This window comes from Xiphophorus couchianus, chromosome 5 (genome assembly GCF_001444195.1).
Source record: "Xiphophorus couchianus chromosome 5, X_couchianus-1.0, whole genome shotgun sequence".
Taxonomy (NCBI): Eukaryota; Metazoa; Chordata; class Actinopteri; order Cyprinodontiformes; family Poeciliidae; genus Xiphophorus; species Xiphophorus couchianus.
This window is the reverse complement of record NC_040232.1, coordinates 33,863,403-33,890,680: the sequence shown is the minus strand read 5'-3', so window position 1 is coordinate 33,890,680 and position 27,278 is coordinate 33,863,403. Positions and strand designations below refer to the sequence as shown.

General features: G+C 38.6%; 1 protein-coding gene across 3 annotated transcripts; it reads left to right on the top strand.

Moving 5' to 3' along the window:
• The first annotated feature begins 46 nt into the window (after positions 1–46).
• Positions 47–26,787, top strand: LOC114144423 (complement C3-like). 3 transcript variants are annotated; one of them, XM_028017209.1, is made up of 44 exons: positions 47–190; positions 272–286; positions 378–413; positions 754–789; positions 1,850–2,039; positions 2,231–2,396; positions 2,526–2,596; positions 2,790–2,881; positions 3,836–3,918; positions 4,982–5,069; positions 5,168–5,270; positions 6,165–6,279; positions 7,927–8,042; positions 8,136–8,279; positions 9,043–9,255; positions 9,865–10,065; positions 10,362–10,514; positions 10,682–10,811; positions 11,688–11,756; positions 12,691–12,999; positions 13,342–13,534; positions 13,871–13,956; positions 14,628–14,767; positions 14,848–15,057; positions 15,199–15,259; positions 16,017–16,100; positions 16,187–16,390; positions 16,875–16,950; positions 17,220–17,382; positions 18,088–18,195; positions 18,867–19,017; positions 19,823–19,986; positions 20,799–20,954; positions 21,069–21,128; positions 21,734–21,824; positions 22,155–22,206; positions 22,393–22,480; positions 22,608–22,697; positions 22,991–23,096; positions 24,626–24,715; positions 24,795–24,878; positions 25,046–25,126; positions 25,575–25,722; positions 26,248–26,787. In XM_028017209.1, exons 1-44 carry the CDS (start codon positions 105–107, stop codon positions 26,390–26,392), a joined length of 5,247 nt encoding a protein of 1,748 aa, XP_027873010.1. In that variant the 5' UTR covers positions 47–104; the 3' UTR covers positions 26,393–26,787. The 3 variants fall into 3 exon arrangements, with proteins under 3 accessions (XP_027873010.1, XP_027873009.1, XP_027873011.1); XM_028017208.1 differs by having other exon boundaries at positions 1,847–2,039; XM_028017210.1 differs by lacking the exon at positions 25,575–25,722 and having other exon boundaries at positions 1,847–2,039.
• Positions 26,788–27,278: the final 491 nt, after the last annotated feature.

Here is a 27,278-nt window from a genome sequence, read left to right as displayed (position 1 = left end):
TTGTTTTTCTGTTTGTTCATAATCGATCGGACTCCCGTGACCGCAACGTCTCCGTGACTGTATATATTTGACCCCAGCCCACGGAAACCTCAGAGACGATCAACATGTTTCCGTGGAAGCTGCAAAACATTTTATTCCTCCTTCTGTTCTGTAATTCCGATGGACAGATTTTTGGCAGTAACAGAAGACGGTGAGATTTGTATTCCATAGGAATTTCTGCTGTTCATATCATCAAAATGTGAAAAGCTAACCAAAGTTTTGTGTGTTGCAGCTCCTGGCCTAACAGGTACAGAGTGTTTGGAAATATTAAGCTGTGTGAGTGGTTGCAACATTGACTTCTAAAAGCTTCCGGTAATATTTCTGATCTTTATCTCCAGAGGTATGACGTTTGATAGATACTTGGAGCTCCATGAGTAAGTAATCAAAGGTGGTATTAGTGTAACACAAGATCTGTAATATCTGTACATTATTACATTATTACAATAAAAATATCAAAAACACTATGAGCGATACGGCTATGTTTGCAATATCTGATTAATATTCATGTTAGACCAGCCTCTTCCAGTTAAAAAGAGTTGCTTAATTCTTCAAAGTATTACAAGGTAAACCATATTGTTTGCTATATTAAAAACTAAACAAATGTATGTTTTTCAATACTTTTTATACCACATTTGTACAACGTGTTCAGTTTTTTTTCCCCCATCATTCAATTTTGTCATGCCTGAAATGACTCTTTGTCCCATTTATTTGCAGTGTAAATGTAAAGAAAACCATCGATTCTTCACCCAGGTACTGTTGCATTAGAGTAAACAACCCAACAAATGAACACATCTGTAACGCTAACACGATTCTGAATCGTATCTCTTGATTCTGATTCACACATTCTAATGTTTTGACCGAACCGAATGGGAAAAATCTTTAAAACAATTCTGGTATTCACAGTTGTAGTACGGTTAATTTTAATATCTTAGAATCCCATCAAACAGTTTATATATTTCTGTACTAAAAAAAAAAGAAAAAAAGAAAAATAGGGCTGGAATATTCATTGCAGATAGAGTAATGCACCATGTAGCCAAAAGGTACTGGTCATTTGTGTTCCCCCCAGAAAGCCTGCTGAACCCGGTGGTACCAGCGGTCCACCATGTTTGTTTTCTTTCTTTCTTTAATGTTAAAAGTTACAAAAAGTCGAAGGTGCACGAGCAGGTATCATAATTTGGACATGTGCACAGTGCGCCCAGTTCATGACGTCAGCTACAAAGCTAGCTTAATCCATCCTTACAGGTGTGTAATAACATACAGTACAGACCAAAGGTTTGGACACACCTTTTAATTCAATGAGTTTCCTTTATTTTCATGACTATTGACATTGTAGATTCACACTGAAGGCATCAAAACTATGAATAACATGTGGAAATATGCACTAAACAAAAAAGTGTAAAACAACTGAAAATAGCCCTTATATTCTAGTTTCTTCAAAGTAGCAACCTTTTGCTGTGATTACTGCTTTGCACACACTCTGCATTTTCTTGATGAGCTTCAAGAGGTCGTCACCTGAAATGGTTTTCACTTCATAGGTCAACCTGCCCTGTCAGGTTAATAGTGGGATTTATTGCCTTATAAATAGTCATGAAAATAAAGAAAACCCATTTTAATTAGAAGGTGTGTCCAAACTTTTGGTCTGTACTGTATATAAACAAACAAACGACGTCTAGCCTGAGAATTTTTAGAGCACTATATTCATGTATGTGGTGAAAAACTTACTAAAAATGCTAATTTCATTTTTCGTCAGTAGTACTTGTTGCCCATAGCCAGCAAGCACCTGTCTAATGTTGCGGTGTTTTTCCAGAAGGTTCACTCTGGTGGCTCCAGACATCCTGAGGACCGACACCGAAGAAAACATCTACTTACAGGCGGAGGGCTTGCCCACTCCTGTCACTGCCTCCATCGTCATCCAGGACTTCACCAAAAGCGTTATGCTCCTCCAGGAGACGGCCAACCTCAATCAGGAAAATGGCTTCCTGGTTCTCAAGAGCATAGAGGTGAAATATGTTGCACAGTTTCCCCTGTGGTACACATGTTGTAACTAAATAAATACTGGCCCACATTGTTTTCTATCAGCCACGTTTTGAGCGTTGTCAGCATGGTTTCTCTATAATACCAGTGCCAATAAGCAAAACCAATTTAATAATCCACACACTGTTAGGAATTGTGAACCTTCTGGTTGTCGCAGCTTTCTTCCGCGCTCTTGAATCGTGAGGAGAAAAAGAACAAGTTTGTTCATCTGCAAGTGAACTTTGAGGGTCATCACACGATGGAGCGAGTGCTGATGGTGTCCTTTCATTCTGGCTATATCTTCGTCCAAACCGACAAACCCATCTACAACCCCGGAGACACCGGTGAGAAAAGAACAGATTTTAAAAAAAAAACTAATTCAAGAAACAGTCAAAGCATAACTGCAAGCGTGTAAGATGTTAGGTTGTGTGTGTACTTGAAGCTATAAATCTTTTATTTGCTCTCTTTACCAGTTCGTTTCCGAGCCTTCGTGTCTTCTCCGTTCTTTAAGGCCTTGAACAGCCCCATCACTATAGACATTCAGGTAACACCTGGTAGACCAAATACTCTAAATATGAAGTTCTGCTGTAAATACAGAGATTCAAGAAAGATTTTCTCTAAACCAGAGTCCTCCATTTAGTTTTTTTTTAATTTAAAATCTGGTGCTTGTCAAACTTATCAATGTTGTTAAATGATCCAACAGTCATTTAACACAAATGTTGAACTGTGTGTGTTAGAACCCTGACAAAGTGGTGGTCAGTCAGATCTCCAGGACCCGACCCACTCAGGGCGTCTTCGCCGATTCCTTCCCTCTGTCTGACATCGTCAAGTAAGATGAGCGCCTTTGTTTGGCTTGTTCTTCGTTAGCCTGCCCTAATCTCTTACGGTCAATGGTCAGATTAAAAGTATAGACTTTTTTGTAGCATTGCAAAAAGATTTTCAAAAATTCAAAAAGTCAAACATTACTTTTAAAGAAAGCTGAAGGTTTTTGTCGAAACCTGAGGTTTTACTCTTAAACCTTCTCCTTTTTATACTCAGAAGTCACCAGAAAGATCAAATAGAAAATCTTGATGTTCATTGTTTCTTGCTACATTTAAATTAATTTGACTTTTTGTCCATAGTTAATATATTGTGTTTGCCTTGAAAGTGGGAATAGTATGATTGTCTGTTTCTCCAAGGTTTGTCGTTAACGTAACGGAAAGGCCTGTTAGGTCAATGTTTCCATCTGTTTACCCAGCGGTGAAACTTTTCCGATTAGTTTCAGTTTCGGTCGACATCTAACCTCCTTTAAGTTGTGCGCTATGGATAAATACAGTGGGGAACATCTAGAAGGCAATAACTCGCTTTGGCAAAATGCAATTTAAGAAATTTGATCTTTTAGTAAAGACAGTGAGCACTGCAGTTTCTCTAACCTCCAGTTAAATTCTTCAGTGTCTTTCACATCCATTTTTTTTGTCATGATTTCCATTGATTTCAGTTTTCTAAAACTTGTTCTAGCTTTAGATCAGCGCTGTTCTGCGTAACATGTTCTTCTGTCTTTCCCATTTTGACATATCATACTTCAGGCTCAACAAAATTGGAAATGAGTGATTATCACTGATTAAAAGTTTCTTGACATTATACCTAGATTGTAAAGGTATTTTGATTAAAGCAGTAGTTTCCTCATGCTAATCACATCAGATTTGCGATTGGATGAAAACCAGCTGTTTTCACAAAAGTATCACCATTTAAATTTATAAATTATTAAACTTTACAGACTTTCTGTAATGTGTCTGTGTTACAGTGAAGGAACATGGCTGTTGACGGCAAAGTTTGACCACTGGCAGCAGAACGCTTTCACCTCCCGTTTCGAGGTGAAGAAATATGGTAGGGGAAATAAATTTGACAACATTCATCATGGTTTTGTGTGCTGTACTCTTCTAGAATCTTAATCTATGTTGTTTCCTTGATGCTCTACTAGAAATGAGCCCGAAATCTTAAGCTTTAGATTTTAATATTTGCTGAAATCCCCCGACGGTCTTAGGAAACGAGGTCAATTGGACCCCACAAGTTTTTTACTCTGTGTGCAGTCCGGTGGGGTGGCACTGATGCCGGGTTTTTTTTTTATGTGTCGTTTCTGAAACTGACGGTCTGATGGGACAACCTCCCATTACATTTGCCTCACTCCTCCTTAGCATTGCCCTAATACCGCAGGAAAGTTGGTTTTGTACGTTTTTAGATAGATTTTTAAGTAATGGTACCTTCTCCAAAGAAAATGACTAATCCTTCACTATGACATAGGCATCATTTAAGCATAAGAAAGGTGCCTACAGCAAGTAATGTAACAGATAATAGAATAGAAACATCCTTTATTGACCCACAATGGGGACATTCAAGTGTAACAGCAATGTAGAGGTGTGTATAGGCACACACAAATACCAAAAGTGGTAAATTTATATATAAAAACCACAATAATAATAATATACTGTGCAACATTACAACATTAAAATACCATACAGTTATCAGAAATAGCATCCAGTTGTACAATCCAAGGGATGTACAACTGAGTAAGATGATTTTTAAAAAAAATGTACATAATGTGCATTTGTATTTATGCAGTGAAAAGACAGCAGATATTTTACAATTTATGAAAAATAAAAACAGTGGAAAACAAATGTGGATACTGGACACGTTGGTTAAAAGGAGTAAAACTGTGCAAATGTTAGCATTTGTGTAAAAAGTTATTGACTTTGTTGGAAGCAGTGATGATTATAGTGCCTGACTTCTGTATGAGCAAAAAGCATAAACTTTAAGTTATGGATGCATAAAGCAAGACATCTTAAAAAAATACACAAATATCTGAGGCTAACTCCATGGAGAGGGGATGTAACTTAGGTTTTGTGTAGGTCATATTTTCAAACAGCTGACCTGTAATTATTTTGTGTTCAAGTTCTCCCTGCCTTCAACGTTACACTGACCCCTAGAAAGTCCTTCCTCAGCCTGGACGACGAAGAACTGGTTGTAGAAATTTCTGCAAGGTCGGTCGCTCTCAAACCTTATTGGCTCTCTGGCCAATCTAACAGGAAAGCAAGACGATAACTGTGAGCAAAACAACCGATTTGTGACTGAATTTCAGGTACTTGTTCGGGGAGCCGGTCCAGGGGACGGCTTACGTTGTGTTCGGAGTGAAACTCAACCAGGAGATGACGAGGCTACCTGCTGTGAAGCAGGTGTCGGACGTAAGTTTGTCCTGCTGCTTTCAGTTTTTGAAATTACACATTTGTATTTTTATTCTCTTTCTCTCAAAATATTATTTTCACATCAGTTGAGCGGTCTCATGTGAAAATAATGAACATGAGACCGAAACACAAAGTCGGTACAGTTTCTTATCTGCAGAGAAATTGGCGCAAGAAGTTGATCAGCTATAGAATAATATTAAAAGAATTGAGTCATACATTACTAAAGTTATAATATTACAAGAAGATTGTAGTATTATGAGAGTAGTCGTAACATTGCAACTTTATTCACATAATGTAGCTTTATTCTCTTAATACTATGAATTTATTCTCATTTTATTACGCCTTTATTCTCGTATGACATTATCATCGTAATATTATAACTTTATTCTCTTATGAATTTATTCTCCTGATATTATAACTTTATTTTCACAATTTTTAATTTTATTTTGTATTTTTTTTCTTACTATGGCCCTAATACTCTACTGGATGTAGAAGAAAGTATTGATGGCCTAAAAAATAAAAATGGAAGAACATGGCAATACTTTATTTTTTTGGCCACACCACTAGAAGGCGCTCCCACACCTTTACAATTTAAAACCTATACCTCTATATTAAAAAAATAATCTTCACAATCCATAAATATAACATCCTACCTGCTTAGATGTTGATACGGATGTTTGCTTGCCCATTTTCTTCATATTTCTCAAAAATTTGAAATCTTATCTCCCCCCCATAAACTGAAATACAATGCAGGCCTTAAAAGTCCAAAGCAATTAAAGTATTTGACTTTTAGTTCGCTAGGGAAAACCTTCTGAAGATGATGTGTTAGTTTTTATGAAGTTCACGCTTTAGAAATGTAGAAATTCAGCGCTTTTCTTCTTCTCGTGCCTGCAGCTGGACGGAGGAACGGTCACACTGAGCATGCAGGAGCTCAGGAGAGCTTACCCCAACGTTAGGAGCTTAGTGGGGAACTCTGTTTACGTGAAAGCCTCTGTGGTCACCAAGACGGGTGAGAAGACAACCTGCTGATTTGATGTTCTGTGACTGGGTGTAAAGTCTGGCTTTCATTTCAGATTTATTTTTAAAAACGATTTTGATATCATTTTGATTTATTTCCATGGCAACCTACACAATGTTGTTTGTTGCTTTGAGAGCCAAACTTTCCAGGATGTTGCAATCTGAGCCGAGCTTATCGAGGTCTCTGGTGTTATCAGAGCAAGTCTGTGGCATAGTTTAAGGTCAGATGTCTGTCCACTGCATTTGGCCTTCTGGGAAAGCCGAGTCTTTTTAATAACCGAGTTAGATATGTTAGTTCTTTATTGGTCTTTTTGTATTATGTATTAGGAGAATAGGATGTCAAAGCATTGGAATGTCTGATTTTTGACAAATCATGCGGTGCTGGGCATAGCTAACTAAAAAGTTTGCTGCGTTACCCCGAAGCACAAATTATGAACATTAGTTCTGAAGATGCGGAAAAACTATATCAACATGGTATTTAATGAAAGCCAATGCTAAAGCTCTGACTTCAACCATGTGTCAATGATAAAATAATACATTATATAGAGCTCAACAGAATCTAATTTGTTTCCATTTGTCATTGCAAGCATGAGTTCAACTTCAGGAAGCGATTGTGCAGAACTTCACTCATGGATTCAGTTTCATAGTTATTGAGTTTTGCTAACTCTGTTGCTGATTTAGCCTGACTGACAACGATAGATCTTTGGCCAGAAAGCATGCTTAACGTAAATATGTACTGTAGAAATACATGCTGTCGTTGTACAACGATGCATTCTGGGTACATAGTAAACGTCATGTGCTGTGCCGCACCAGGGGTGGAGAAAGTGAGGAGAGGAAACGGGACTGCTGCATAAACCTAAACTTCACCCAGTTCAAATTAAGAGCAAGAAAACACACAAATAACAACAACTTTAAGGATTCTTGTCAATAACGAATGCCGCCCTTTATTCAACTGAAGGTTCACAAAACAGCCAAGTCAATTAGCACTTTAGAAATTGTCTGGTAAAATTAAGGGCAAGCTAAGTGCGCTAAATGCAAAGTTAGCCAAAATGCTAAAGCGCTAAACAAAACATTAACGCCGCTATTAGCGCATCCGCGCCTGTGCGTCTACCCACTGAAGTCACTTTTTGCCACAAGTTCAGATTACCTCACAATACAGATGGAGATTAACATGAAAAACATTTCCATCAAATATCGTACCTGCACTGGTACTCATGTCCATTTGACTTTTACAAAGTCTCATAATGTTACAACAACTCATTTTAATCTGTTTTATGAGGATTTTATGAGCTACACCATCACAAGTTGTGTAAAATTTTAAAGTGGAAGGAAACATATGTTCGTTTTACACTTTTAAAAAGATATATGAAGCGTTTGGGGTGAATTTTTACTTTTTAGAGTTTCCCTTCTCTGCTATTTTCCAATCCTCACCTCAGCTCAGATGAATTGGCAGGAGGGAGTTTGTGAACTTGAGTTTTCAATACAATGTGTTGCTCTGTTAAATCACACTCCAGTAAGGTGCTTTAGTTTGTTATAGTATGAATAATATATTTGAAAGACAAGGTGAGTTAATGAAGTTCGGTTTCATGTTTAATGGCTAAACGTTGCTCTTATGTGACTCAGTTTCTCACCTTTTCAGGAAGTGATCTGGTCGAGGCAGAAAAGACTGGGATTAAAATTGTAGAGTCCCCATATGTCTTATCATTTAAAGACGTGCCAAAGTACTTCAAACCAGGAATGCCGTTAGACCTAACAGTAAGGACCATCTTCTGTGGTTTTGCTTATTCGAAATGGTTGCTTTGACTAACAAAAAAAAAAAAACCTAACAGCATTCATTAACTCTTCCAGATTCAGGTGAGCCAGCATGACAACTCCCCAGCCCATAACGTTTTGGTCAAGCTGACTCATCTGGACGCACCACTGACCGTGTCATCAGGCACCGCCAGAGCCAGCATCAACATGCCCAATGTACAACTCCCTCAAACTCTTACTGTGAGTATAACTGCACGGTAATATAGCGCTATGACGGATAAATGCTGCTGTCAAACTCAGTTTCTTCCAACTAAATCAAAAATTGTTGGATGGTGAAGTCGTATCTCCCAGTCAAAGAACTTTAAAAAAATGATTCACGCAGTTATTCGCTCTGTTATGTCACGGTGGCATCTTGTACTTTGGGCTACATAGACGGTCTCTTCGCTGCCAAAACGCAGCAGCTCGTCTTTAACAGATACTAAAAGACGTGAGCACAAATCTCCGGTTCCGGCTTCGATTTTAAAAGATTTAGCCCAATTATTTCTCTGTGATTTTCTTAACATCCACACAAGAGCTCTTCAATCAACCAACCGGTTTCTCTTAGGTGTTCCTAAGTTAAAATTCAGAGGTGCAATTTGTGCTCCTAAACTTTGGATGGTGTTTCCTTTTCATGTCCGCTGAGGCTGTTGACACTCTTAAGTCTTTGCTCCAGACCCATTTTTATTCTTTTGCAGCTGATTCCGGTCAGAGTTTAAAAATCTCTTATTCTGAGAGTTTATGGGAGTATATTTGTCCTCCTCTTGTTCTTACTGTTGTATCTTGCTTCACTTTATTGAATTGCACAGTACTTTGTCTGTTGTTTTTATGTGCTCTGTAAATAAATTGACATTATGAAAACTCAGGATTTAGAAACTTTTTGCATATCTACACACATGCACACGTTGCACACTCCCACCAGTGTTTGTGCAAAAGACCTCTATCGTCTGGGATTGTTGCTTTCCAGGCTGAGACGGCACAGGCTGACCTGAAACCAGAGCAGCAGGCCAAGCAGCAGATTACGCTTCATCCCTACACGACCAGGAGGGGGCAGCAGAACTACCTGTACATCTCCACGGGAACCAACAGAGTGTCTGTAGGAGAGAGACTATTGCTGCAGTTCTCCATCTCTTTATCCGACCAGTCACACAGAGAGCACATCAAACACATCACCTACCTGGTGAGATCAAGCAAAATGTTACAAGTAGTACAACAATCAGGAGTAGGGCTGAAACGATTAATCGTGATTAATCGATTAATGAAATAATCGTCAGCTAACTTAGTAATTGATTAATCGATAACTGGAGTATACAGACTAAAACAAAAATGCCTTATGCTAAAAAAAACAGTAGGTATATTCAGAGTAGTAATGAAAACTGTAAAAAAGCAACAACAACAACAAAAAATCATACATTTTGCATTTAAGAAAGAAACACCTTTGTATGTGAATATATTTTAGTCAAAACTCCTGGCAAAGTGAAAAAGTTTTATCTAAACCTGGTTCAAATAAAATGTTGAATTATGTTTTCTACATTCACATTGTAAAATATTTCTAATAGTTCATTAAACGTTTGAAGTGGTTAAACTAAAACTCTATGGAACGTGTCATTTTTTTGTTATCCGATTAATTGGTTAATCTTCAGAAAAATTGATAGAACAATCATTCACTTAGATAATCGTTAGCTCAAATCTTAATCAGGAGTCAAATCTGATTGACTAGAATTAATCAGTCAGATTTACTAGATCTACTAGAATTAAACTCCTGAATATTTTCCCCAAATCCCTGCAGGTGCTGAACAAGGGTAAAATTGTAAGGGCCGCGCGTCAGGACGTGACGGGCCAGCTGGTGACCAGCGTTGGGTTGTGGGTCACAGCGGACATAATGCCGTCGTTTCGGGTCGTGGCGTTCTACACCATTCCCTGGTCGGGGCAGGAGGAGCTGGTTTCCGACTCGGTCTGGATAGACGTGGTGGACCGCTGTGTTGGAGGGGTGAGTGTTTGGCTCCTTCTCAGAGATAACAGGTTCTGTTTGAATTCTAGAATGTTAGTTTGTATGGTTTTATATGCATTTCATTAACAAACTGAGACTTCAAAATGTCAATTTAAAGTGGAATTAAACCAGGATGCAGGAACCAGATTGCATCTGCTGTTTAAGTATAAACCAAATGATTCAGTGCCATTAGATACTTCAGCCACTATTGATTGTATTAAATAGCAGAAAAGTACAGAAAGATATATTTAAAGATATATTTAAAGATGTCTTGTTCCTTTCGTATTTTTGTGCAGCTGAAAGTTTCAACAGACGCCGTACAGCGCCACTATGCACCCGGGAAAAACTTCCACTTCCAGATCCGAGGGGACCCGGGGGCAAAGGTCAGCCTGGTGGCTGTGGACAATTCTGTGTATCTCCTCAATGGGGAGCGACTCACACAGAGAAAGGCATGTCTTTATTTTTATTCACTTATTAAATCTAGGGAAGGGGGGATGTACATACTGTATGTACATTTGGAATATGCTGTAATGTTACAAGTCAGTATGTTATAAAAAAAGATATATTTTTGGTCCATGTAGCCTTAGCCCTTTTCTTAACCGAGTCCTGTGCTCAGCTTTGGGACGTGGTGGAGCACGGAGACATCGGCTGCACCAGAGGGGGAGGTCGAGATGCCAAAGGAGTGTTTACGGATGCCGGACTTCTTTACTTCTCAAGCGGCGGAGTCAAAACCAAAACCAGGCAAAGTAATTTGCACACACCAGTTCCGTGATCAAATCAGAAGAATTATAGCTCGAAATTGTTTGGAGCTGATTCAGCTTTGAGTTTTTTTGCTTTATTTTTTTTTACCAACAAGTTTAGCAAGATTTGAGAGCAGTTTTAACCTCACAAAATATATCTTAAAATACAGGGAAGAAATACCTTGCCATGGAGACGTCACTTCTGTCTTGTTACTACTTTTTTATCTATTAAGAATAAAACTCCACCTTCAGTGAAATAACTGATAAATAAAAGTAGCTGCTACTCTTATCTACCTAGGAGAGCATATGAAATGATATATTTTCTAGTGGTGGGACAAGATTCAAATTTGCAATCGAGTTCATTGTTAGATTGTAATTAATGAAATCAAATTTGATAGGATTTTGTTGATATATTATTAACAATAATATTTTCATGCAGCTTCTTTGAAAGTATCCCCCTTTATAAATGTGGACTATGGATGCTGACATTAGCATTAGGTAGGTCTGAGCTATTCAACAACATGTTTTACATTGAGATGCTACTCTAGGCTTGAATAGTTTCGTAATAAGCTAACTCCTTTTTGCACGACTTACACAGAACAATAGTCATTCCCAGCGTCCCATCAGGTTATTTTTTTGAAGCAAAATTAACCTCAGTGGGTCGAGAGAAGCGTCTTTATCGTCCATCGATGCCGATTGTGCATCAGATTTACGGGTGTACCAGAAACACACAAAAAACAAAGTTCCAGCTCAGGACTTTTGCATGACAAACATGTTAAAGTCCCGGTCCTAAGTACAGATACTGAAACACATAAAACAAAAACACTGCGCACATTCTCGAAAAATATTCCTTCTTTCCATCTCCAATGTTTCCCATTTCAGCCCTGCAGTGTCCAGGCAGTACCAGAAGGAGGCGCTCTGCTGAACTCATGCAACGTAAAGCAAGGCTGGGTGAGCGTCAAGATGTTGAGATTTGATTTCAGTTCTGTTTTAAGATAAAATACACAAAACAGCAAAATATAATTTTTCATATTGGTTACAACTGTCACTATGTCATGACATAGTGACAGTTGTAACAAGTCCCTCCCTCAGATTGCACTGCCAATCAGAGGGAGGAGGAAGGTCTTAGTGCTGTCAGTCACGCTCGTGTATGAGACGCTAAACATGCTAATGGCGGCGAAACAACTCGTCATTCCAGGAAAACCGTTTATCGACCGTCATCGGTGGCCATGCTAACTGAGCGTTTGTGGCCGGCTATGTTATGGTGAACTAGCTCTAGCGTAGTTCACCAGAGTGAGTGTCAGCGCTAAGACCCGCCTCCTATCTCTGATTGGTTGTGTGAAACTGAGTGGCATGTTTCTGCAGTTTGTATTGGGAGCACTGGGAGAAGGAAGAGGAGTTTGATTTTGAACAGATATGTAAAAAAAAACAATATATATATATACTGCTCAAAAAAATAAAGGGAACACTTAAACAACACAATATAACTCCAAGTAAATCAAACTTCTGTGAAATCAAACTGTCCACTTAGGAAGCAACACTGATTGACAATCAATTTCACCTGCTGTTGTGCAAATGGAACTTTGTACAGAACAAAGTATTCAATGAGAATATTTCTTTCATTCAGATCTAGGATGTGTTATTTGAGTGTTCCCTTTATTTTTTTGAGCAGTGTGTATATATATATTATTTTACTGCAGCTTTAAAGCAGTTGGTAAACCTTCTCAATATCTGTGACCTTTTACTGACAGAACAGTTTGTCCAGATTCTGCCAGAACCTCCTCCGATATTTTGTAACTAAAGTAGCTCCTATTTTGGAAATGTCCTGGTGACAGCACAAACAACAGCTTCTGATGTCCCTGCTTGTTCCCTTGCTTTATTTCAGAGAGTCACTATAAGGAGAAGCTGCAGCAGCGCTGCTGCAAAGACGGCCTCAGGGCCATTAAAATGCCGTACTCCTGCACCCGCCGCTCTCTCTACATCACCGAGGGCCCGGAGTGCATCCTGGCTTTCCGCTACTGCTGCGCCACCTACAGGGACCAGGTGTTCAACACGGAGATCCCCACCACCCCTCCACCCATGACCACTGCTCCTCCGACCACCACTCCCGCACGGGTGCACACTTTTGTTCGCCGTGGTTATGTTCAACGTTCTGAAGAGTCAATGATACTCTATTCAAGGGTGCTTTCGCGGGGTACATTCTCAACCTCAACTTTTTCCACATTTTGTTTTCGTTTCATTTTTCTTTTGCTTGTGTAGTTAGTTTGGGCGAAAAACTACCAAACTCACATATTACCAATGTGACCTTACATCAATGTAAGGTCACATTGATGTTAAGGTTGCACATTATGACAATCACAGCAAAAAAAAAGAAAAAAAGTCTTAACGCATGAGAAAAGTGTGGAATTGGATTATACAAGTGTTTTTCTTTTGTGATGATAACCTTTTCATGAAAAAATAGTAGATACCTTCTCCAACTATGCAAATGTCCTTTGTGTGCAGGTGTTGGTTTTTTCTAACAAGTACAAATTCTCAGCTCCTTTAGCAGATTTTGTGCCAGCGATGGGTCGTATGCCTATGCCCGTTTCTAAGGAGGTACCCCTGGAGTACGACGAAGAGGCAGAAGGGGGGGAGTACCTGGATGAGACTCAGGTCTATCTTCGCTCCAAGTTCTTCGAGTCCTGGCTGTGGATAGATGTGAGCCTGCCGAGCGAGACGGACAAAGACGGGTGAGCGAACCAATGAGAGCAGCTGCTACGTCTGAACAGATGATCTCGTCACACACACGGAACTTCTTTTGATTACGTTTGTACATTTGATTGATCCCTTTGCACGGAGGCGGTTGGGACAAAATCTAGTCTTAAAAATTTGGGCAGAAATTGAGAACGTGATACAAAAACACAACGTTTGAGATCAAGATGGACAGTAATGCTGGACACACAACCAAATACATTTACTTTCTTTTGCTTTGCCTCTTTTCCAGCAAAACCAACTCTCTCTTTTTTTCTTCCTTGCTGTCTTTCTCAGCCTTCTGAACGTACTGAAACTGTGAATTTGATCAACAGGTTTGCTTTGAAAAATATGGACAGTGCCTTACCAGACAGCATCACAGAGTGGGGAGTTTTGGCCATCAGTGCATCACATCAAACAGGTAGAGCAGACTTTTCGACTGATGTATTAATCTTTACTCAATTTAATACAGGAAGAGTTTTTATCTCTCTGTGTGGACAAACTTAAAGAAATCATCTCTAGCGACCTTCTCGATGTTCCTAAAGAGGAGATGGTGTATGAGGCCGTCATGTTGTGGTTGAATAAATGTCCTTCTCGCAGGCAGGGGTTTGAAAAGTAAAGAAAACTGATTTGGACTTCTGCCTTTTTGTATGAAGGTACAAATCTTTATCTTTAGATCTGGGTGTTTTTTTATTTTACAATTTTATTTTATTTTTTTGGAATCTAATAGAGTAGATTGTTGCCATACTCTGCATCCCAAAATTATAGTTCTTCACTTATTGAGTATAAAGAAACAATCTGCAAAATTTTTAACTTTTGCAGATTGCATGACCAAACAACTGCATGTTTGGTCATGTTTGGTAACTGCATGACCAAACATGCAGTTGTAGCTTAACTTGCGACTTCCTTTGGCTTTAAAGCACAGTAAGTATTTGCATATTAAGATAGATGAAGGTGTAAAGGCAGACCAAATTGTCAAGACGCCACAGAAACTCGTTAGATGGTGCAAATCCAAGCAGCAGTGGAAGCGCAACGTCTCCATTGCGTATGAGCGTCTTTAAAAACTCATTGCTGATCTCCATTTGACTGTAGGTTTCTGTGTTGCGGAGCCGTACAACTTCAAAGCCTGGAAGCATTTCTTTGTCGACCTAAAGCTCCCGTACTCTGTGGCAAGGAACGAACAGTTGGAGATTAAAGCCGTCATCCACAACTATGGCTACGATGAGATGCATGTGAGAGGATCCCATTCCTTTTCCTTTTCATTTCATCGTCTTCGTTGTTGTTCAGCTTCCCGAGGCCTCTTTTTGCCCAGGTGAGGGTGGTGCTCATGAAGACCGAAGGCATGTGCAGCGTCGCTTTCAAGGACAGACACACCCAGGAAGTGACGCTGCCGGCGGGCTCCTCTGTGGCGGTGCCTTACACCGTTGTGCCACTGGTGGTGGGCAATCTTCCGCTGGAGGTAATGGTGGTCGGCAGAGACCTGACTGGCGGCGACCGCATCCGGAAATTTCTGCGAGTTGTGGTGAGTTACTGACCTTTGGATTGAATTAGGTTCTATTTTGATTTATTGGTATGTAAGAAAATGTCTTAGTTTGATTTTACAACAAAATGTCAACTTGTTTGTTGCCAAGTTTGTATAATCCGTTTCTCTTGACTCAAACAGATGGACGGCGTGCAGAAGACCGAAGTCTGGAGTGCCGTGTTGAACCCGTCTTCTCAAGGAGGCATGTCGTTTTAACTTCCAAATCGAGTCGACCGCATTCGAAGATGCTACCTCTGCAAGATTTTATGAGAACATTTGAGTTGTTAGAGATATCCTTTCATGTGTTACAGCACACGCGTCAAACTCGAGGCCCGTGGGCCAAATCCGACCCACCATAGCTTTTTATGCGGCCCTTTAGATTCTAGACTAAAAACTCAGTGTGCTTAAATATTATTTTATCAATCAAATCAATGACTTTTTTATCTGCTTACTGCCGAATTATATCAATCAGTCCCTCCAGTTTCTTGAGAATTATTGTGGAAATTCATCAACAAATCTCCACACTTTTTTTTTTTTTGCGCTAAGACATAATTGGGAGTTTAGTTCAGATTTCTCTCAAAAATTGTCAAAAACTTTCTTATTTGTGCTAAACAGCTGCCTCAGATTTAATTGATGTCAGATTATAGTACATTTTCTATACAGTGAGTAATAAAAGGTCACATTTACCGTCATAAATAAGCGCAAATATTGCAGATATTTCCAAATTAGTTCCACAAACACTTTGTCTTTTATTGCAAAAAATCACAAGAAGAATCACAAAATCCTGGAGGCACTGAAAAGATGTTAAATAATAATATTTAATTTTAAGCATTCATTGATATCTTCACAGTTTGTGAACAGGTTTTATCAAAACCTTCTGGCACAACCGGCCCTTTAAGAGCATTCATGATCTTGATTTGGCCCAGAACGAAAATGAGTTTGACCCCGCTGTGTTACAGGAACTCAGACGATTCGCATCGGTAAGACTGAACTGGAGTCGGTCGTTCCAAACTCTGTTCCAGAGACCTTCATTAACGTCAGAGGCGAGTCGAAAAAGCAATTTAAAAATAATAGCATAGAGAGACAGAAGATTCCTGATCGTTCTGCTCCTTTAAATGCTTCCTTCCAGGTAACGTCTTGGCGGACAGCATCGATAACTCCATCAGCGACGACTCGCTGGCGTCTCTGATCCAGATGCCTGGTGGCTGCGTGGAGCAGAACTTGGCCTCCATCACTCTGCCGCTCATCGCCACTCTCTATCTGGACCGAACCGACAACTGGGAGAGAGTCGGGGTGGATCGCAGAGATGAGGCTCTCCGATACATCAAGAGAGGTTAGACTGCGATGAGGAGTTTAAGCAGCTTAGTAAGCAATTTGTTGATGTAAAGAAAGTGAGAAATGAAGGATTTGATGATTGGTACTTTCACTGGGGAGTTGTTGCCTAATAGACCAATAAAAAGTAAATAACACATTCTTCGAGAAACCCAGAAGGCTTGCAACATTTTGAAATCATGAAGTAACTGGAAGATAACTTGGAATAAAACACTTTGCTTTGCGGTAGTATGTTTTGCCTTCACACTTTCAGTCACTCTCTCTTGCTGTTTCCCTTTAAATAATTGTCTTACAACTGATTTGATTTAACACTTTACCGATACAGAAAACAATTAGCGTTGAGTGTTCTGCACTCACTATCAGTGTCCTGTTGTTGACTTGGTAGGGATAATTTCTGACGTATTACTTATTGGTTGTCTGACGCCTGAAAGCTGAAATGTTTCCCTCTGCTCTTTTTATTATTTTATGCTGTTCTTTTTTCTTAGGCTATGAGAATCAGTTGGGATACAGAAGGAGTGACGGCTCATACCCCCCCTACAGGCGTCAAGGCGCAAGTACATGGTAATCCTGCAACGTCACATTTTTACATTTGACAGCAAAATCCCAAAATTTACTTTTATGCCAATTTTCCCACCACCAGTTTTTATACAGCTTTGACCTGATTCCAATTTCTCTTTAAGGGCCGGGAGGATAAAAGCAGTAAGAATACATTTCCTAGCTTGCCTCAGTGGTTGTTAGTTGTCACTAGTAGGAGCAGAGACAGCTTAAAGTTAGTCCTCACAGGGTTTTGTGTGGTCCAAACGTCGGCTCATTTGGGTTTCAATTTGCAGGATCACAGCGTACGTCGTCAAAGTGTTCTCCATGGCTTACTCGATCGTCAGCATGAACGAGCAGCAAGTGTGCGAGCCTCTGCTGTACCTGGTGACCAACAAAATCAGACCTTCAAGCGGAGTGTACAAAGAGGACAACCCCGTTTATTCCACCACAATGACTGTGAGGCTCTGCCTGGAACACACACCGTGTGGTTTACTGCAGTTTGTCCATTTTCTATTTTTTGTTTTTTTTTTAACTTATTTTCTCCTGTATGTGTGTAAGCTAATGTCTTAACTGATTCTAGTCACTGGATCAGTCATGCTTATGAAACACCCGATGTCTTTTTAAAAAGGTTTCAACAGCAAACGATTAGATGTGTAATTATTTTTGTTTTATTGTAACTTGCATGTCACTACAAAGTTCTCATTTAAACACATTTTTAATTTGATCATTTAAATAATGGGCTACAAGATTATTTTTTGTTTTAAGAATGCTCAATAACAAACATTCAACTAAAATTGTTAAGGATTTTTCTTAGCAAATCTTACTATCAGTTAAATTGATCATCTATAAAAAAAAACATCTTCAAGTTCTGTTTGACTTTGATATGAAACTATAAGGGATATAAATAATCTTAAGCATTATTATATAATGTGCATGTATGTGTGCATAATTTTACATCTTAAATTAAATCTAAAGACCGGCTGTGACTTTCAAATAGAAAGTTATAAAAATCAGAAGCAGACAAAACGTAAACATTGAAAAAAATATATATATTTTCTGATAAGGAAGCAAACCTTTTGTGCTTTTTTACAACTTAAGGCATTCAGGTTTAGACGTTTTGTTCTTAAACCTCTTTTTTTCCGTTGTTGTCTTGTTCTGCAGGGTGGTCTCCGTGGTGACGACCCTGAAATGACCCTGACAGCTTTTGTCCACATTGCAATTGCTGAAGCCAAGAAGGCAGGAATCAGCTGTGACAGGTCCGAAGTGGAGGTAATTTACGCACAAATCTGTATCTATCATTGTTATTTTATGTGCCTTAAATTTACTTTTAACATCTTTGCGTAGTTTTTAAGGGAAGGAGCTACTCTACTGACCTCAAGCACACAAACTGCAAAATTATTGTTGTTTTCCATCCAACATGTTTTGTAAACAAATTATGAATAAATAGACAAATAAATTTTGTTTTTATTATTAACGGGTTCTAACAAATCTCAGATATTCACAGAAAAATCGGATTTATATTTGCGTTTACTCACACACAAAGGTGAACCTCATTTACTAACCAGATGACTTCTAAAGGGAATCATCATCTGACGGGCCTAAACATGATGTACCTAATAAAGTGGCCGATAAGTGCAGTTTGATTCAAGTCAAAAAACACACGTGTGATCTAGTGACAGTTAAATAAATGCAGATTTCTACATTCCTTTTGTGAACTTAGTTGCCATGGATACCAGCTGCACTTTGACCCGTCACCATATTCTGCCACATCTGCCAACAAAAACAGAACCGGCAGATCTCCCCGTAGATCTGATTGGTCTCAACAGATTCCATGTGGTTTAAACTCCCATTTATATGATTGATGAACAGCTTTTAAGTTTTATCAGAGTTTCTTTTAATGGGATTTCAAGTCTGTGATGTCACCTTTCTGTCTGCTGCAGTCGGCCACCGCCAGCAGCTCCCAGTACCTGAGGAGAGCCCTGCTGACTGGTGAGAGGAGGCCGTACACGGTGGCCATCGCCTCCTACGCTCTGGCTCTGCAAGGAACACAAAACAACCTCCATCAGGTTTTACTCCAAGCAGCATCTCCAGGTACCTCATACTTCACATGTACGCTGCAGCAATATGAGAAGATTTGATGTCGCATTGCTGACGTTTGAATTCCGTCACGATGTTTTAATCATTATTTTAAGTGAAAAGTCAAATTCTTGTGCACAAAGGGAGCTGATGTATCACCCGTTTATTTTCTTTTATTCTCTATTGTATGATATGCAGCATGTTTTCCTTGTTTTATTTACAGCAGGTGCATAACCTTACTCTAGAGCTTAGATCCGACCCAACCGGGCCTGAGCCCATACGCAGTGTGTCCAAGCCTGATCCAACTTGATTTTGGGTCTTTAATTACAATTATAGACGCAAAGCCTGAAGTAAACCTGACATAATGTAATTCTGATTTGACTGCTTTTGCTTTTAGACGACCATGTAAGTAAGCAGTGTGCCTTCTCCTGATTTTAGCTTTTCTTTAACGTCTCCCGGCTCCGTTTTGCTGCTCGTTGTAACTGCAGGCTGAGTCATGTGCAAATGTGTGAGATTGACAGGAGCGAAGAAGGAAGCATGCAGTGCGCTGCACTTGTTACAGTCTGATTAACCTCTACTTCCTACTTACTTCCTGTATTTTCTCAACAGGTTAAACTATCAAATCTTCTATTTACACTGAAATAAGTAGATTAACACGACTACGTCGTACTTTCTCCTTTGGTTTCCTCTGTGCTGCCGGCTTGTTAAACGTGGAACAGAGGTCGAGTCGGACTTGGCCTGAGTTTGAATTTACATTTCAATTTGAACGTAAATTTAAACTCTTCGTTACTCATCGTCTGTCTTCTGCTCTCTCGTTTAGACAAGAGCCACTGGCCTGACAAGGAAAACCACTTGTTCACTCTGGAAGCAACTGGCTACGCTTTGCTAGCGCTGATAAAGTTGGGACGCATGGAGGAGGCCGCGGCGCCCTTCAAATGGCTCAACGGTCAGAGAAGAAGAGGAGGAGGCTTCGGCTCCACTCAGGTACCAGCGTGGACTCGTCTGTCATTCCCTCATAATGTATTTAGATAGACCTAAAATATCATATTGTGCATTAGAGGCATATAATAAAGTGTAGAGTTATGCCCAAAGTTCTGAATACTTCTACCAGATTGTGATCTTTTGCTTTCACCATGTTTTTTCTAACTGGAAGTAATTTTAACTTTTCTGACTGGTAGTGGAGAATCTGTGGTTAAAGATTAGGGTGGTGGTAATGAGGCTTTCCAACCTCAAAGGCAAAAATAAATCATGGAAACATTCAAAAAGCTTTTCAGTAATAATTACGCCAAAAAGTTTTTTTTTTCAGTAATTATTGAGGGGGGTCTGAAGATCCTTCAATTATCCCTCAATAATTTCAATTTTATTGAAATTTTATTTTTTTAAAATAAAATTTCAATAAAAGTAGGGTTTCTTTTGCCAATTTGTTCTTCTTTCATGCTGTTTAATATTTTGAGTGTCATTTCCTATGAGAAAAAAACTTCTTGGCTGAATCACAATAACCTTTCACCTAAATCTGAATAATTTTGGGCTTAACTGAAGGCAGATAGACATTTTTTATTTATTTAAATGCAGTAACACACAACAAAATGACACCACCTTTGAAATAACTTGAAGCTATTAAATGCTTATTTGCATTCCCTATTTTTACTCTGTTTACCATAAATCAAAATCAGCTGTTACTTATCGATTCGGTTGAATATTTCATTATATGTAGACAAAAAAAAAGACAATCATTTTCATATTTTGTGGCAGAGCCTTTAGTAGAAATCTATTTTTTCATTCCTTTCTTCTTGCAGTCCACTATGGTTGTGCTCCAGGCTCTGTCAGAGTACATGATCAGCGAGCCTCCGCCTGCTGACCTCAGCCTGAACGTGGACCTCAGAATGACCGGACGCAAGGAAATCCGTTACCACTTCAACCCCGACACCGCCTACGCTGCTCGCTCCTCTAAAGTGAGTCATACTTTGATTATGACTCTTTCTCAGTTTTAGAGGACACGGACAGTGAAAATGATTTCATTGTTTATTACTGACCCGTCCGCCTTTGCTACCTGTTTGTCTGTTTAGTTCCCTGCTGGTGTCGACATGGAAGTGGTGGCTCAAGGGAATGGACAAGGAATCCTGGAAGTACGAAGCAACATTTACGAAACCAAATCTCTTTATATGAAAGGACGTCTTAGCAAGTTAGAACCTAAAATCAAACTCATGTTTCATAGGCAAACCCACTGTCATTATATAGATTCATTACACGCAGCATGCCATGCGATATTTGAAATATTCATTAGTGTTACTAACTGCTCATAAAAATCCAGTTTCTAAGAAAACATGAATTTTATATGAGGCCAGTAATTTTAAAAACACTGGCCTTAAAACGAGTACTTTTAAATATAAAAATAGTATTAAGGTGTTACAATATAAAAGATGATGACCGTTAACTTGACAGTTGTCAACAGACCACCAGTCATTGTTTGCAGCCACATTGCAAAAGAAGCTGTTCACAGTGTGACAAACAATATTAATGGAAAGTTGAGCAGAAGGAAAAAAGACACATTAACAGCAGATATTTAGTGGGATGCACCTGCACATAGAAACCACTATGTAGTGGAATGAACAATTTTGTTTTGGAGCATTAAAAATATGTAAAAACATTAAATAAATTTAAAAAAAAACACACACAATGTTTTAAATTTGAAATGTTTTTCTTTCTTTTATTTGCTAAACTTTCCCCTCAGGTTGTGACTCATTACAACCAGCTCCATGACGTTGAAGAGAAAACACCCTGCAGACATTTTGAGCTCAGCGTTAATATTGAAGAGTCCAGCGGTAATTGAACGCACCACCTCACAGGCCTTATATCTTTTTTTGTTTGTTTTAGCACAATTGGAGGTTGAAAATACAATTTTAATGATAAATGTGAAATTAAATGCAGACGGATTTGTATGCCCAAGTAACACTGGAATATAAAGAATATTTTTTTTATATATATAAAAATTGCCATCATTAAACTTTGTGAGGACCTTGTTGCTTTAAAAAAACACAAAGATATTATTGCTTATTATTATTATTTCAGTACTAGCAAATAAATACATGATCATACTGTTGAGCAATGGAATTTGACATTAAATAATTTTTATTGTTTCCATTTAAAACCAGAAAAGCCTCCAGCTGACGCAGAGAAATCCTACCAGGTCACCATCAGCGTGAGGTCAGACTTTCTGATACATGTCATGGATATTTTCATAAATAATGACACACTTCACTTTAAAAAGTCAGCCTTTGCCTTTAAAACAGCAACAGCTGTTCAGATTTTATAGATTATCAGGCTTTTGTATTTTTTTATTCCTTCTTCGTTTTGTTTTTTTCACATTTTAAAATGGTCTGTTGCTTGCAGGTCTTTGGGTCCCAGAGACGTCAGAATGGTGGTTCTGGACATCAGCCTCCCCACTGGCTTCAACCCAGAAAACTCAGACCTGGAAATGGTAACAAACCTTTTATGATAGTGATTAGAGGTGGATGAAGTACGACACAAATATTCCATACTGTATTATAACAAAACTACTCAGATCTGAATTATTGACTTTTTTTTGGTTCTGTTTGTTTGTGTAGCTGTCCAACTCTGTGGATCATTACATCAGTAATTTCAAGATCGTAGATAATCTGAGTGACAGAGGGTCTCTGATCATCCACCTGTTCAAGGTAAAACAGAGTTTATTAACATATATTATCGGATTGCAGCGAAGGAGTCCGAGTTCACATCTGTTTATTAATTAAAAAGCTTTAAAAGTGCAGCTGTTAATGTACTTTTTTTATTATATTTTGACTGCATTTACTTTGCAGTCGCTTGACATCTTCTCAAAATGTTACACATTGCAAGCAAAGTTCCTTTCTTTTAGGCTCTAAGCGGCATTCTTGATTGCACAGAGCAATATTTTGTTATGTTTCAGGTTTTCTTTGTCGCACTATATCTTTGTTCTGTTTCCGTCTTTCAGGTTTCTCACAAAGAGCCTGAAATTCTCATCTTCAGGCTCCAGCAGATCTTTAAAGTGGGTCTGCTGCAGCCGTCGTCTGTCACTGTTTACGAGTATTACAACCCAGGTACATACCCAGGAGCATGCTTCACACACATGTAATAGAGCGTATGTATCAGAAATGAATCTGTATTTTTACAGTACCTGGTGATAGTATCCATTCCCCAAAACTACTACAATTTGTCCATGAACCGCAACAGATTTTATTTGAAGCTTATACGATTGACCGATATGGAAAATTGTGTAACAACAACAAAGTTTACTTGTTTTTTTTACAGATAAATTCTGAAAAGTAGGACATGTTTTTAATCGTCTTTACTCTGAAGTTATGTAATTTGTAAATAATATCCACAAAGCAGACATGTCAAATCAATCAATCAATCAATCAAATTTTATTTGTATAGCACATTTCAGCAGCAAGACATTTCAAAGTGCTTGTCAAAGATAAAGTTGTGCAGAAATCTAAAGCAGAGTTAGGTTACAAAGCAGAACTCTAAACTTTCGACATTACACACAGTAATGTGTAAAAAAGGGTTTTGAGATAAATAAAAATATCTGCAAGGAAAATACGGTGGCACAGCTGCAAACCTGCCAAAGCAGTACCGTCCACCTCAACAATTGTTTGTAAAGAATCATTTTTAAGTATTCTGACACAAGGTTTCTCCCAGAAAACTTGCGAAGCCAGTTGGTTGGCCACTAGGGCAGTCATTCATCCAGCGGCCCGTCGTGTTTTTGAGTTAGAAAATGTTTAAGGTTTACAGGAAATTTGAAAATATCACTTGGTAATTATGTGCTATTGAGAGATTAATACCTGAACATCAACTATAAAGCCTTAAAAAATACAAACATTTTAAAAAGACTTAAAAAATAAGTAATGCTTAGCCTGGCGGGGTTCACAGTAAAGCCTGGTGGCCCGCCAGGCTTATAACACACTGGGGGAAAACCTGCCGATATGTACAATAAATTAGAATGTAAGTTCTTATGATGTTCATTTGTCAGATTTAAAGTATCTTTTGAAAATAACAACCTGTAAGCAGTTATTGAACATACTTTTCATTAAGCCTACATTTCTGTATTAAAATCCCTTCTTTTTTTTGGTCTGTTGTAATATTCTAGTCTTAAATATCATATCTTCGTTATCTTTACAGTTATTCACTACTTTGTGAAGTTCAGCTACATAAAACCCCAATTAAAGTTTAGAGCTGCCATGTGACAAAATATTAAATGTCCAAATGTTTTGAGATAAATAAAAATATCTGATGGCGCTACCTCATAGAACCACTAGAAAGGACAAATACTCATCATTTTTTCCTCTGATTATGTTTTTTTTTTAAAATTTTAAGTCAGTATCTTTTGTTCTAAATACAATATGTTAACGTTTGTGGTTGCAACTTGACAAAAATATAAACATGCAACACCATACACAATTAAAATGTTTGTAAGGCAGTATTCTTAAGTTCCAGTTTTGAAATCTGACCCATGTGGATGTTTGTGTTAATCCCAAAATATGACCCTTTCTATTCGTCACAGTGCGAAGTCGCTGTTTACATAATTGATCTCATTTAGAAGACCTGTAAAAGCTCCCTCCTGTTTCAGATCACCGCTGCAGTCGTACTTACTCTCCCAGGGAGGACAGAGAGGAGCTCGGTAGGATCTGCGACAACAACGTCTGCCGCTGCACACAGGGTAACAAGCGATGGCACCGCAGCTGGAAATGATGACATATTTACGCTTCCTTCCATAAATTCAACATTACACTTTGTAGGCGACTGCTGTGTCTTAAAACCTGAAGATCAAAATTTCCTCCGCAAAGAGAGAGAGATATTTGCCTGCACAAGCTTACACCATGGTATGAAGCACGACTTCAGACACACAGCTGGTGTACATTATGAACAGTTTGTTGAAGAAGAATATCAGCCAACATTGTATTTTGACTGAGATAGACACTCAACCACAGAACACACATTTTTACTAACCATTTTTGTGTTTACATTAAACATTAAATCTGTGTTTCAGTTTGGCAGGTGAAGGTGCTCAGTATGAATCAGAGCTACTACGATAAATACGAGATGGAGATTACACAAGTTATTAAACTTGGTGAGTGGCAACAAACACATAACCTCATGCTGGTAGTTAGTGAACAACTAAATGCAATACATGGTCCATCCGTCCATCCGTACGTCCGTCTATCTATCTATTTCTTTGAGTAACTGTAAATTATAAATTGATATGTTTATTTGTTTTTTTTTACCTGCAACCATCCAGGTGTGGATGCAGGAGCCAATCTAGCTAGCCAGGTCAGTAGAAGCCTAGCTAGCTAGCACGCTAGGTCTTGCCAAACAAACAACCTAAGGCTGGTACAAAGTGAACTCCTGACTGGATTACTTGTTGTAGTTTACGATTTGCGTAATGTTTTAATCTATCTAGCTCACTAGCTAGCTCAGTTGTCATCAACAGCACACTACAAAAGTACATTTTTAAACCACTATGAAAATCCTAAATTGACAAGTGTACTTTTTTTTTTTTTGTACCTGCAACCCTTCAGGTGTTGAGGCTGGAGTTGAAGTTGGTCAGAAGAGGTTTTTCCTGTCGAATGGTGGCTGCAGAGAAGGACTAAACCTCAAACTGGGCTCCCAGTATCTCATCATTGGTCCTAAAGAGGACCAGTGGACCACTGACCCCGGCAACAATGGGTGAGCAAGTACAATATTCTCAGTTCCAGGAAGCATAGCAGCACGTAAACCCCTCATAATCGCTGAATGAGCCTGAAATATAAGACTTAGAGTGACATGCTCTTTTAGTAGACTGTGAACATTGTGTCAACACTGATAGATTTCAGTACAGATAGTAATTTAATGCAAAAGTGACAATATTTCACAATGGATACAGTTGAAGAGCTGTGACATATTCGAGGCTTAAGTCCCTTTTCAGCTTTTAACTTGACTTCCGCTTAAAAGATACACCAGATTATTTTCTCTAAATAAGGTCTGCAGAAATAAAAAAAATTACTCAGAAATTCTCTAAAGTAAAAAAACAAAACGACTAAACCTTTTGAAAACTCTCCACTTAACCACTGGATATCCTTTTAAGAAAAACAAGCTGTTTAATTTGACTGTTTCTGGTGTGGCGAGATGTCAAATGAAGGTGACGTGTATTAGCAGCACTAACGGGACTAAACTCAAATTTAATTTTTAATCTGTTTTTATATTCGCACCCAGGTTTATCTACATGTTGGGGAAGGATACCTGGTTGGAGGGCTGGCCTGCAGATGCAGAGTGTTCGAGCAATCCCAGCATGCAGGCCAAATGCAAAAGTCTCTCTGATGCTGCAAACGAGCTGTCTGTGAGCGGCTGCAGGCTGTAGTTTCAGCTGTTCTTGATTTTAATTGTACGTCTATGAATGCATGTCTGTAAGAAGCTAAAAAAGATGAAGTAAAAGAGTGTTGTACTGTCTGATAACGTTATAAGTGTTGGGTTTTTTTTCTGAGAGTATATAATTAGACATGGGGAACAATGAGGGAGAGCACTGTTCTTGGCATCTTTTTAAAGAAAACAAATGATTTAAAAAAAACATTACTGTATTTATTCTTAGGTCAGTAAATATTAAGAAATGGAACAATGAAAAAAAACCACTTAAACTGAATTCATAATCTGTGCTCAAATACAGAAAAGATGTGTTGTGTATTAGCTCAAATCAGAGTACTGCGTGCGGACATGTACTCTAAATATGGAACATTAAAAATACACGTACAACTGTAACATTACTTCCAGTTTTTCTGGAACTGAACAACTTCCTTTATTTGTGTAGTTTGATTTAGTGAGTGTGAACTCAACAGATATGTCATGTGTACAATAACTCTAAATGTACTTGCAAAAGAGGATGTTTTAAAATGGTTTATGGTCAGGCTAAGTGAGACAGACGAAGTGCTGTGGATTTCAGAGCAAAGTTCCTTCCTGTTAATTTGCATTGTGGCCAAGATGGCAGTAAGGTCAAAACTGTTAAAGTGATGTACTCTACACAAACTTTAGCTGGTGGCCTTATTTGGTCATTAGAGAAAAACACATCCTGATTGTTTAAACAAGAACGTTGCTGGCATCATTTACCAATAGTGAAGCGTTTCCTTTTTCAGATGAGTTCAGGCGTGTGAGTCACGCTAGTTAAATTCAGTTCCATGTCTCCAATAAGCAAAATGTTTAAAAGAGAGAGAGAAAAAAAGAAAAAAAAACGCAATGCAGCTGTGAAATGATGT

What these genes read in the sequence shown, in the direction of transcription:
- LOC114144423 (XM_028017208.1), top strand. Translation starts at nt 105, where the DNA reads ATGTTTCCGTGGAAGCTGCAAAACATTTTATTCCTCCTTCTGTTCTGT. An exon ending in TGGACCGCTGTGTTGGAGGG is followed by an intron (nt 10,066 to 10,361) that starts GTGAGTGTTTGG and finishes ATTTTTGTGCAG; the next exon opens with CTGAAAGTTTCAACAGACGC. An exon ending in GAACCCGTCTTCTCAAGGAG is followed by an intron (nt 15,260 to 16,016) that starts GCATGTCGTTTT and finishes GCTGTGTTACAG; the next exon opens with GAACTCAGACGATTCGCATC.